The sequence below is a fragment of the Amphiprion ocellaris genome, chromosome 8 (assembly GCF_022539595.1).
Source record: "Amphiprion ocellaris isolate individual 3 ecotype Okinawa chromosome 8, ASM2253959v1, whole genome shotgun sequence".
NCBI lineage: Eukaryota > Metazoa > Chordata > Actinopteri > Pomacentridae > Amphiprion > Amphiprion ocellaris.
This window is the reverse complement of record NC_072773.1, coordinates 4,114,143-4,126,951: the sequence shown is the minus strand read 5'-3', so window position 1 is coordinate 4,126,951 and position 12,809 is coordinate 4,114,143. Positions and strand designations below refer to the sequence as shown.

The following is a 12,809-nucleotide window of genomic DNA, read 5'->3' as shown; positions in this document are numbered from 1 at the left end:
TCTAAAACTGATATAAATTATCTATTTTATATTGTTTTTCTCTATACATGCATATATTAGTGTGTTACTTACAGTATAAACACCATTACTGTAACATGCTGTAAATAATGCACTTTACTGCTGCTTTTGCATGTCTGGTTAGATGTTAAACTGCTTTTGCTCAATAAAGTTGAATCTAAATGACAGAAACATGGTCAAAATGCACACCGTACAGAATTCAAGACAGTGGAAACAAGCTACAAACAGACTTCCCACAACAACAGCTACTGTTTTACTTAATCTTTCCTTTCAATGTGGTGTTTTGAAATCTCTACAAAGTGAGGAAACGGAGGGAAAAAGGGAAAAAATGGAAATGTATTGCAACAGAGATCCCTAGTTAGATGCAAATGTCAAATGATGATTTGCGTCTTAAATCCAAACCAATCAGGGTCCCACAATAGGCCTTTTTTTTTTTTTGCAAAGTCCATCTGAACAATATTGCTGTCATGACTCAAACATTTAAATCAGCTGGAACATGTGCATGTCTAAGACAGTCAATATTCAGACAAGGTACAGCCAAAATGCTAACTAATGTGTGAGCTAAGCTACAATTGAAAGCAAAGACTAATCACCTGGAGTATCCCTCTAGTAGCTGGCTGAGGCGGGAGTAGGAGAGTCGAGACTCTGGTACGCTGACCAGGAAAGGCAAACCAACGTTCTCTGTGTTGGGTCGACAAAGACCTTTATGATTGGGCCAGTGGTTCCTCTGACACACTCTGGGGAGAGCAAAGCAAATGAATAAAAAATCAGTTTATATTAGAAATCAAGATTAGTTTGATGGTCCTAACCAGTGACATGTTAGCTTCAAACTGGCAGCATTTAGCCTCAAACCAGCAGCATGTTATCTTAGTTCCAAACTAGAAGAATATAAACCTCAAACCTCTGGCAACCTACCATCAAACCGGTAACATGTTTGCTTCCAATCAACATCAGTTTAGCCAAAAACCAGCAGCATGTTACCTTCAATTTGGTGGCATCTTAGCTTCAAACTAACAGTATGTTGGCCTGGATTCAAAAGATTTTGCAGCTGCACCTACTAACGAACTACGATCTTGTTGTATGCCACCTCTTAACCAGGTCGATGTCGAAAATGAGAATCAGTTCTCAACTAACTTACCTGGTAAAAAAAAAAGGTTAAATAACTTCTATAATAAAAAATTTAAAATAAAAAAATCAAAGTTTACTGGATTTGCTCCTATATATCCCTCTATGGCATTACCAGCCCTTTAAGACCTACCATTGTACAAGTCTACCAGGACATATTCTTACATTTGCACATACTGCAGGGCAATTTTTTGGAGTATTTTTATTTGCAATAAACCTAAAAAAAATGAAAATTGTTTTTGTTTTTTACTTATATTTGAAAACACAGAAATAGCATAACTGTATCCCTCAAATTTATAAAAAAGTTCCACAATATCCCTTAGTCTCGTTTATAAAGATTTTTGTCATGTGCATTTTATTGTATATTTTTACAAACCCATCACTGCAAAGAAAAAGCTCTCTGAGACCTGGTGAATGTGTGAAATGTTAGTCTAACTCCCCAGATTTTATATGCAAAAAGAATGATCAATCTGTCTTATCTGGTTTCAAATCTACCACCAATCAAAAATGAAAATGCAGTCATAGCGCCCACACTACGCTGGGCTCTGTAGGGTTAAACCAACATGTTGAAGGAAGTATGTTTTATGGCTCTTATCCAGGTTGTTTTCTCCTGGCTAGTTCCTTGCTGGTGTTGTATCTACTCTCAGATGTACGTCGCTTTGGATAGAAGCTACATGAAAGTGTAGAAAACTCACTGATTGCAGTAGCCCACGCGATAGCACCGAGTGCACCTCTTCAGCTTGTCCTCCTCAGACACTGGAGGCTTCAGGCAGGCGGCACATTTTGAGATGGGGATGTTGGGAACCTGGAGTTTCTGAAAAGCAAACGGGGGGGTCATTTAATATCTGGTGTATTTAACATGTTTCAGAAATATAAAATTAGGATGTTTTTTACCTGCTGCACTCTGAGTAAGACCACTCTCTCTTTGGCCAGGTCTTTGGAAAGCACCTCAAAGCAGAACAACATGTCAGAGGAGGACACTGTGTCCAGAGAATGGGACGGCAGGAACATACGCTGGAAGCGGTTCTTTCCCACCTGAGGAAAGAAATAATTAAAAAAACAAGTCAGGTTTTGTCCTCTGGTGTCCTTTGGCAAGTCACTACTAATGACTTTCATTTCTGTTGTATGAAAGCTAACAGAATCCAGTTACTAACACTGGTTTGTATCGTAAAGAGTCAAACATGTAGTGAATCATAGATTATTTTGAGCCATAAGAATAATCAGTTGAAAAAACCTATTGAGATCCAACAAACCCATTATTCCTTCACTTAAAGTTGTTGAAATTTCACGACATATTAAATTGTAGTAATCTGCAAATTGTGTATAAAGCTCACCAAGAAACTTTATCAGTCAATGTCCAGAACAGATTTGCAAAAAGAGAAAGTAAGCAGAACTTAAAAGGAACAGAGATCTTCATAAAAACAAGATTTAGGACCAAATTAATGGAACGTTGCATTTCTGCGAAAGGGGTCACTTTATGGAACAATCTAGAAGAGGAATCAAAAGAATTTAAATCACACGCAAGATTTAAAAACGGAATTCAAACCAGAATATTACTAAAACACTAAGAAATGAAGTAAGAGTTTCATAGTGTTTGTTATGAGAGAAAACTCTGATAGGAGTGAGAGTGGCTGTGCAGGACTCTCAGACTTTATTGTCATAACTCTGCCAAGGAATACGGTGGCGTTATGCGATGATTGGTGTTGGTTTGTCTGTCTGTCCATCTGTCTGTTAGCAACATTACACAAAAACTGACAAACAGACCTGGATGAAATTTTCAGGGAAGGTCAGAAATGATACAAGGACCAAGTGATTAGATTTTGGCAGTGATGCGGCTTATAGTCTGGATCCATAGATTTGTTCAAGATTTCTGTATCATTGCCAGATAGCAGCACGGCGTCACTGTAACTATGACAACAAGTGAACACTACATCAGCTGCCTGCTGACGATCAGCTGATTGTGATCCTGCTACAAATCCAACGCTGCGAACTTATCGGGACTTATCCATCGCAAATGATACAAAAAACAACTGATTAAACGGTGGGGGTGTTCCCGAGTCCCATCACATCCCGTCATCCGCTACATATTAAGGTCATATGATACGATTTAATGCTAATTGTAAACTGATTGTTTGATATAAAGCGGCAGATTACATACACTATCCTTCAACTGTTTGGGGTCACTTAGAAATGTCCTTGTTGTCCTTGCTGTTTTTTTCAATGAAGATAACATTAGATGAATGATAAATCCAGCCTAGACATTGTTAATGTGGTAAATGACTATTGTAGCTGGAAACAGCTGATTTTTAATGGAATATCTCCATAGAGGTACAGAGGAACATTTCCAGCAACCATCACTCCTGTGTTCTAATGCTACATTGTGTTAGCTAATGGTGTTGAAAGGCTCATTGATGACTAGAAAACCCTTGTGTAGTTATGTTAGCACATGGATAAAAGTGGGAGTTTTCATGGAAAACAGGAAATTGTCTGGGTGACCCCAAACTTTTCAATGGTAGTGTAAGTTTATTTTTCTTTCTCCTCCCTTTCATTTAGAAGTGAGAAATTTGCTTCTGTATTGAATTGATTTTTTTTTATTTTGTTATTGAATGAAATAAAAAGAAACTAACTAACTAAAAAAAAAAAAATATCTGACCTCTGCCAGTCTGAGGTTCTCTGGTTTGACCCTCACACTCCTGGAGATGGATTCGAGGACTTCAGTGGTGCTGGAGTTCTCCTTGCTCACGCTCACCAAAAACTGAGACACACATGCAAACAAATGCACATCAGAGAAGCAGTCAAAATATATATATATATATATATATATATATATATATATATATATATATATATATATATATATATATATATATAAATAAAAAACTTCACACTTTCACAATCACAGTAAAATTTTTGCACTATATTGGGAATTAACTCCCCGAATTACAAAAACCTTCAAAAACAAAAGGCATGAGAGGCATGTTATCTTAAAATTAAAATCCAAAACACCATTTAAAATCAATCTGTTAGAGCCAGAAACTTTAAAGACTTTCCTTTCTGAACTACTTTCCTGTGACATGCTGTTCCATCAGAAAGCTATACAAAATCCAAACTTAAAATCATGATTTTTCACTGAAATGACTTTGATTGATATTAAAAATTAGCCAAAAATATAACAGCTGCACCAGATTCTGTAAAAGAAAAAAATTTCTGCACTTCTTGGCACAACTGAGTAGCCGTGACCAACAGACATTTAACAAAAATTCAGCGACTTTTTGACAGAACTGCGGGCAGTTTTTAAACAGAGATCAGAGAAAGGTTTGGATGCAAATTAAAAAAGTAAAAAGCTAATTATGTATAGCGTGTAGAGCCATATTTTGCCAGTATTTATAACACCTTTAGGGAATTGGAAAAATGCTTGAAGTTGTTTTCATTCTGAATCAGGACATTTTTGTAAAATAATTCATCAAAGAAATTCCAGTTAATTTTTTTATTCTTGTAGGATTTATGGAATTATAACTTTTTTATTCTGCACAAAAACATGTTTGTGTTATTTCTATTTCTAACAACTGTCTCCACTGAGGTGCAGAAGTTTATATTGCAGAGAAAAATGAACCCATAGTGTGTGAAAATGTGAAAGAAGCAAATAAAAACAGCCTGAAATTGCTTTGGGGCTCAGAGGGTTACCACTGTTACCACAAGACTAGAAACCACTTATATTATCTTACCTTGATGGGTTTTTTATGAGGTTCCTTCGCAAAGTAGAAAACTGAGAGCACCTTTTGTTTCTGGGGCAACGGGACGGGCAGGTAGAGGAAGGGGTCAAAGGTGATAGACACCTGAAAACGAAGACAGAGAAGTTAGGATAGTGTTGTCATCATACTATAAAAGAAATCAACAGCATTTACTTCAGACAAATAAAACATTTTGTGAAGTTCTGAGTGTTACCTTGGAGCATGTGGGGCAAACAAGCTTGGATTTAAACTGGCCTTGGAAGAGGTCCACTATGAAGGAGTCGTTCCTCATCTTGTGCCTCTGCCAGGCCTCCTCAGCCACAACCTGCACCAACAGACAAAACATCAGGACAATGCTTGAGAAGAGTCTAGCAAGAAGGAACTCATCTTCTAATCTGTGTTCTCTCAGCTGCAGCACCATCATGTAAACAGAAAAACACATTTATGTGATTTCTGCATCACCAGCTGAATACATGTTGGGTTCCCATGGCTACGTGATACATACGGTGCGCAATACTGTAACCACACAGCTTCATTCAGTGATTTTACAGATCAATAGGTTTGCAGATGAAACATTTTCTCTCAGCTATAAATCTGTATCACTCATAAAGAATCATCAGGAAATGGTTTGGTTAAAGTTTCTCTAGACGATTTAAATCCCAGACTCTGAACACAACCTGCTCAGAATCATCAGGTACCACAGAGATCTAGCTCCACAGCATCGGTTACCACGGAGACATAGCTCCACAGCATCAGTTACCACGGAGATCTAGCTCCACAGCATCGGTTACCACGGAGATCTAGCTCCACAGCATCGGTTACCATGGAGATCTAGCTCCACAGCATCGGTTACCATGGAGATCTAGCTCCACAGCATCAGTTACCACAGAGATGTAGCTCCACAGCATCAGTTACCATGGAGATCTAGCTCTACAGCATCGGTTACCATGGAGATCTAGCTCCACAGCATCGGTTACCACGGAGATCTAGCTCTACAGCATCGGCTACCACGGAGATCTAGCTCCACAGCATCAGTTACCATGGAGATCTAGCTCCACAACATCAGTTACTATGGAGATCTAGCTCCACGACATCGGTTACCATGGAGATCTAGCTCCACAGCATCAGTTACCATGGAGATCTAGCTCCACAGCATCAGTTACCATGGAGATCTAGCTCCACAGCATCGGTTACCACAGAGATCTAGCTCCACAGCATCAGTTACCATGGAGATCTAGCTCCACGACATCGGTTACCACGGAGATCTAGCTCCACAGCATCGGTTACCACAGAGATCTAGCTCCACAGCATCAGTTACCACAGAGATCTAGCTCCACAGCATCAGTTACCATGGAGATCTAGCTCCACGACATCGGTTACCATGGAGATCTAGCTCCACGACATCGGTTACCATGGAGATCTAGCTCCACAGCATCGGTTACCACAGAGATCTAGCTCCACAGCATCAGTTACCACGGAGACGTAGCTCCACAGCATCAGTTACCATGGAGATCTAGCTCCACGACATCGGTTACCATGGAGATCTAGCTCCACAGCATCGGTTACCATGGAGATCTAGCTCCACAGCATCGGTTACCACAGAGATCTAGCTCCACAGCATCAGTTACCACGGAGACGTAGCTCCACAGCATCAGTTACCATGGAGATCTAGCTCCACGACATCGGTTACCATGGAGATCTAGCTCCACAGCATCAGTAACCATGGAGATCTAGCTCCACAGCATCGGCATAGGCTCAGCACACCTCCCTAACCTGCTCATCTCGCTTCATAGTCCCATTTCTAGACACCCGGCAGGTGAGCAAAAACACCTACTTCATCGAGCCGTCCGTCGGAATCGACCGTCTCCGTGTACGGTTTATTCTGGATGCGGTTCAAGTCCTCGTGGAGTCCATCCAGCAGGAACGCCATGAACTCCTGGGCGTCGTGCTGGGCGTAGCCTGTAAACTGACTTGCTTTACTGGCCACGATCGCCTGTAAAGAAACAGGAAATGAGAGAAAGAGGAAATGAATACACAGATTATGAAGTGATAAATATATGAAGTATGCAGCTACAGAAGAGGAACAACGTTTGCAGATGTTTAATACACAGAAAAAAATATCTGAGTTCTGCTGGTGTACCTTGAGTTTGGAGGGTTGGAAGGCATGATGTGTTCCCTTCCAAAGGGCCCTGAGCAACACAGCAAAGCCGATGGCGAGCCTACCTCCTGTTCCCAGTGGATTATTGCAATTGATCTCTGCCTCAAATGCTCGATCTGGCCAGAGATAACAGAAACACCCTCAAATCACTGCAGTAAAACTTGACCAAACTGATCTTCATGTGATTGAAACAGGTGAGCACTATAAATGTAATTGTCCTTTTAGTGGCTGGTCACGGCCATATATATATATATATATATATATATATATATATATATATATATATATATATATATATATATATATATATACACACTTAAGCCTTTTGTGTTTTTGTGTGATTAAGCTACTGTCTATTCCCCCTCAAAATTAATTTTCTATCAACCTTAGGCCATCGTGTTTAAAGAACTAGGTGACCCAGATTTTCCAGCAATTATTTCGGTGTTTTTTAAACGCTTAAACTGCAGAAACTACAGTATTTCTGGCTTATGCGGATAAATCCAGTGGAAGTTACTGAGTCCTAATTAAACCAGCCCCCCATGGGCCAAATCTGTGTAGCCAAGCTGTAATGAAAAACTTCTTAGCAACAAAATGGGCGGCTGTTTATGGCTGCTGTATTAAAACAGTAACATTTACTACACCTTTGGTTGGCTTTATGAGCTTTTCACCAGAGTGGTAGTGGGATATACATGGTTTCATTAGGTTTAGGAGCTGAGGAAGAGGTGGAAATCAGTATTTACCGTGAAAGTAATCCCTGAGTTCTCTGGTGTTGGACAGGGACTGGATGACGCTGTTCATGAAGCAGGTGTTGCCCAGGTTGACCAATCCTGTAAAACCAGGCAGGCACACCTTCTTCTCTTCCTCTTCCTCGTGGCGCTCGTTGCTGGCGGGAGGTGCGTGGGTCATGGGCTGGACCATGCAGGTAGGTTTCAGCTGGAGAGACATCACACAACCATTTATTGATCTTCTGGTGCAACAACTTTAATAAGTAGCTGTCAGGAAACAAACAACAAGACTCACCGCGGTAACAGCGGGCTCTGGCTTGGTGATGGCGACGTGCTCGGAGACGGTACGAGGAGCCACGGTGTCCAGACCCCCGTCCTCCACTCTGGGTGAAGCCTTGGGGGCCTTGGGTTTCTCCTCCCCAACCCTCGGAGGCTCCTCTTTGGCCGGGAGGCTGTGCTGGCTGCTGCCCGGCTGACTTTTCTCCATGCAGGCAGGACTGGAGGGCACGGCAACCTTGGCGCCACCCACTGCACCTTAAACAGAGGAGGATGGAGCTTGTGGTTAGAAGACTAAGGTCAACCGTGACAGAGTGGAGAACACTGTCTGTGTTTCCTCTACATTCATTTAGGAGTGGCGGGCCGCCATTCCTAAATCCTAGCCATCGCTCCTTCAAATTTCTTTTTTATTTTTTTCTTGTCGGAAATATAACACCGCCGCATGTCTCCACCTTCATAGCAGAGTCCTGCACTGTGTCGGGTACTCGCGAGTACCAAGGTAAACTACTGATAACTATCTTGTTCAGTATCTACTCTTTCATACGTCGGGTTAATACAACGTTAATTACTTGCGAGAGCGCGGTCTTGAAAGCGACGTCACGTCAAGCACCCAGGCAGCAGGTCAGAGAGTCAGAGGAGCGTCGACTTGGAAAACAGGGCAGCGACTTACCAGAGAAAAGGTAAACTTATTAGCTTAAGATAACTCATAATAGATTTTACAAGTTAAATAGACATTCGCAAAATACTGATGGCCTGCTAACGTTACGTAGCACATCGGCCCAATTAACTGAAGCTACCGATGTAGCTTCAGTTAATTGATAAATTAAACCTGTTCAACCCGAAACATCTCCAGTCCCATTTTCCAAGAGCACCACACCTCAGGGGTCACACCATCTCTGGGTTACATATAGATTAGCACCCATATTAACTTACTAGTCAAGTTACACAGTTCAAGTTCCTGTTCCTGAGATCTTCCTGAATGAGACAGATAAACTACACTAAACACAAGAGCTGTACATTAAACTGATGTACAAAGAGCATTTAGCCTTCTATAAGCTGTGATTTTCCCCTTTTTCATGCAATATCCATGATCTATATGCTCATACAAGCTCAGACTGCGACCCACAGTCTGCTGGATAAGTTAAATTGTTGACAAGTAGAAGCCTGGCAGCAGACCTTGTGTGGCCGGAGCCTCCAGACCTCCCCAGCGCTGACTGTGCCTCTTCTTCAGGGTGATGTCCAGGCGGGACGGGGTGAAGGAGTAGCTGCACTGTTCAGGCTGGATCAGGTTCCTGAAGAACAGCAGGAAAAAAATGTACAAATAACACACGGGTTAACATATGAGCATCAATAGAGTGTGACACTATTTGACAACTGATGTTTTGGAGACGTTTATAGACAAACAACATCGACTCTCAGAAGCAGAATCATCTTTATACCTGCACTGTCCTTGCTTTTAGGCCAAGTATTGGCGAAAAAAAAAAACTCTGGCACATGGTGAAGAGTGTTTTTTGTCCACTGAACACTACTACTTTATTAGTTTTATGTGTTTGACCCGATGCAGCACCAGCGTTTGGCACTTGTTTTGTTTATTCATGGCTCATGAGGCTCAAATAACGGCTCCGATTAGCTGGCAGGGTTTCCTGGAACAAATCAATTCAGTGTACTTCTGCAGTGAGCCCACGCTTCAGAAGAGGAACAACATGCTAACGCTGCCCCTCTCCAGCTGCTCTTTTTTAAAACGCCGTGTTGTTTTTAAATCTAAACTGTGATTCCGACCCTCACCTGAGTTTGACTTGCCACTTGAAGACTGTGTTTGGTCCACAGTCCGAATGGAGCCGCAGGAAGTTCGCGTCGCTGTAAAAAGGACAACACAGGAGTCAGTGGTGGTCGTTTGAAGAGATTAAAAATGGAATCACCGAGTAGTACCAGTAGTTTAATCAAATTTACTACCTCGTCTGAAAGATGAGGGTGAAGTCTTGTTCCCTGAAGATGACTCTGGCCGTGTCCCTGCAGATGCCCTTCATGTAAACATTGACCACCATCAGGTCCGTTCCCTTCTCGTACGAGTCGTTCTTGACAAACTGCAGGTTCACCATCGGCTCTGGGGCTGCAGGAAGTTAATACAGGTATTAATGAACTCACATTTATCTGCTTTAAGCACAACACACCCACATATTTATCTACATCCACTGTATATGCACGGATTTTGTGTTTGTGTGGAAGTGCAACAATCAGAAAACAAATGAAAAGAAGAGCAAAAATCTGAAATGTGGTGTTAACTTGCATCTGTTCTTGAATTAAAACGAGGGCCAAGATAGAGGAAAAGTTCTCAAAGTCGTAATAAAAGTTAAAGAGTCAATTTTAAATTCAACCATCAAGACTTTAAAACAAACAAAACACCAAACCAGGTATATTTACTCCTGAATTTTATAGCAGTGTGAGATTTTTGTTAACCCTCCTGTTATGTTGCAGGTCAAATTGAGCCATTTTAAAGTAAAAAAAGGTATTTTTTTTGTACAAAGCTTCTTCTGCTTGATTTATTGTGTAATCAACTTATAAGATGAAAAAGGTTCATTTTGCATATTTGCAAACCCACTCTGAACAGATGTGTGTTAATTTATCAACAGCAATAGATAAAAAGAAGAAAGTCAAAATGGAAAATAAAATTTAAAAAAAATCAATGTCAAGTAAAACTATTTTATTTGTAGTTCTTTAAAATGTACCTTTAAAACAGTTTTAAAATGCATTTTTTTTTAAAAAATTATTCTTACTGAACCACGATCTGTGAGAGGTAAAGAACACCACTGCACTAAAAATTGAAATGTTTGGTAATAGAGTTAATAATGAGATGAAAACAACGTTTATTGGGATTTTTGGGTTTCTTTTGCCTAATTAAACAAGGCCCAGGTCAAACAGACTCAGGAACGTCATTGCTGTTCCTGAGAAACGAACCTATTGGAGGGTTGAGTCAAGAGAAAGTTGAACTGACTCTCTGGTTTTCATTATTTAAAATTGTAATAAAATTATGCTTCAGAACTCACCGAACCAAAACAAACACAAAACAATCAACTACAGGTCCTGCCTTACAGCATTCTTCTACGTTAGGTGAAATTAATTTAGATTTATCTCCAACAAAGCCTTCTGCATTCTCAGAACTTCTCAGCTGACCTTCCTGCTGCTTCATCTCCAGCGACGGTTCTTCCTTCGACTGGTCCCGTTTCTCCTCCTCGTCGCAGCTGCTCTGGTTCTGCGTTAGACTGGCTGACTGGTTTTGTTTTTCAGTCACGCCGGCAGCCGGTACCGGTGCCGCCTCCAGTGATCCAGACTGCTGGAGGATCAGAGTATCCTGCTCCGATTCCTGCTCAACAGGCTTCTTCTCTGGCTCAGAGTCCGTTCGGTCCCCCGGTTTCTGGGGAGAATCAGAGTCCACTTCCTTGTTGAAGCCGACGGGTTTGAGGCAGTCGCTGGTGCTGAGGGGAGCTTCAGGCTGGGCATCGCTGACTGTAGCTCCAGATGTGTCCGCACACTGGTCTCGCTTCTCTTCCTGCTGAATCAGAAAAAGAAAAGGAATTTTACTTAAAAACCTTAAGAGGAGACAATATCGAGGAACTCTAATAGTAGTACACAGTAGTTTTCAAGAAGAAAACAAGAAGCTTGATTCAGTTCTGACCAAAACCATGTAGAGCCCAATACTAGTGACTTCTTTAATGACATCTAAACCCACACAGAAAGAACTAGAAAAGCACTCAGAGCTTGGTACTTCAACAAGGCTGTCCATTCCAACATATGGCATTATCAGAAATACAGAATTACTTTATTTTTTTTAGAAATGCAGCAATTGGTTATTAGGGCACCATAGAAAATAGTCTGGCTTAAAACTGGTACGTGGTGCAATAAAGGTTGGAGACCGCTGAGCTAAAGTATCTGCAAAGCTGACTTTTGTGACGTTAGATTAGAAATCTGATGCTGATTATTGGTGATCAAGAAAAGCAGATGACTAACATTTGGGACCGATAAATGTTAAACATAATGTTGTAACAGCATGTGATATCAGAGAACCTGTCATTCATAACTAGACTTCTTTACTCATAAGGGTGACTGTACCTGAATATGTAAAATAGAAACAGGTGACATTCAATTATCTCCTCTATTTATCTGGATTGACTCTTTTTTTATTGCCCACTAAGGGCCAGATCTTAAATTAATTCTTGTTTCCCAGATTCTGTTTCAGGTTAATCTGTGGCTGCCTTCCAACTTAGCCACTAGCTGTTAGCATAGCATTAGCCACTGTGCTAGATGCTAACTTCCTGGTCTGTGTTTCTCTTTCAGACATTTCTGAGCCCACAGAGTGACGACAGACAAAGAGAGGAGGCTGATCAGACCTGAAGTAGAGCATAGAATTTATCGATAATCTGCAAATGTAACAATAATTGGTAAAAAGCCAAATATCGGCCACGATAATCAGTCTATCCCCGCACTAGATGCCCCGAAGACACCTCAGTATGCTACAAACAGGCAGTAATGTCCTGTAAGACTCACTCCTCTTCATTATTCAATCTGTTTTGTGAACAAACTGTAAAACCGGTGACAGTTAGGTGACAACACACACACATTGAGCTCGTTTGCAGAGACTTGTAATTATGTGGGGCGTCTGCCGTGAGTTAAAAAATTAAATTAATTGATAAAATAACAAATGTCATCCAAGCTCTGGAGAAACTTGAAAAGGCAGAGCCCACACATGCCAGATGGTGTTACTGGCTGTCATCTTAATAA

The 12,809-nt window shown here is 40.9% G+C and overlaps 1 protein-coding gene across 6 annotated transcripts in view; it reads right to left on the bottom strand.

Annotated features, from left to right (window-relative positions):
* The window catches only part of usp19 (ubiquitin specific peptidase 19), a 42,875-nt gene that overhangs the window by 12,777 nt on the left and 17,289 nt on the right, over positions 1–12,809 (bottom strand). For 3 of the 6 annotated variants that reach the window (XM_055013138.1, XM_055013135.1, XM_055013140.1), the window contains 14 exons: positions 11,205–11,583; positions 9,987–10,143; positions 9,819–9,890; positions 9,210–9,325; positions 8,053–8,291; positions 7,773–7,965; positions 7,015–7,148; positions 6,709–6,867; positions 5,089–5,199; positions 4,869–4,979; positions 3,797–3,898; positions 2,038–2,178; positions 1,839–1,957; positions 612–755 (listed from right to left, as the gene is read on the bottom strand). In XM_055013138.1, the coding sequence (XP_054869113.1) occupies positions 612–755; positions 1,839–1,957; positions 2,038–2,178; positions 3,797–3,898; positions 4,869–4,979; positions 5,089–5,199; positions 6,709–6,867; positions 7,015–7,148; positions 7,773–7,965; positions 8,053–8,291; positions 9,210–9,325; positions 9,819–9,890; positions 9,987–10,143; positions 11,205–11,583 (2,177 nt within the window). The remainder of the gene's footprint in view (positions 1–611; positions 756–1,838; positions 1,958–2,037; positions 2,179–3,796; positions 3,899–4,868; positions 4,980–5,088; positions 5,200–6,708; positions 6,868–7,014; positions 7,149–7,772; positions 7,966–8,052; positions 8,292–9,209; positions 9,326–9,818; positions 9,891–9,986; positions 10,144–11,204; positions 11,584–12,809) is intronic. The other 3 variants (XM_055013137.1, XM_055013139.1, XM_055013136.1) reach the window with 2 other exon arrangements.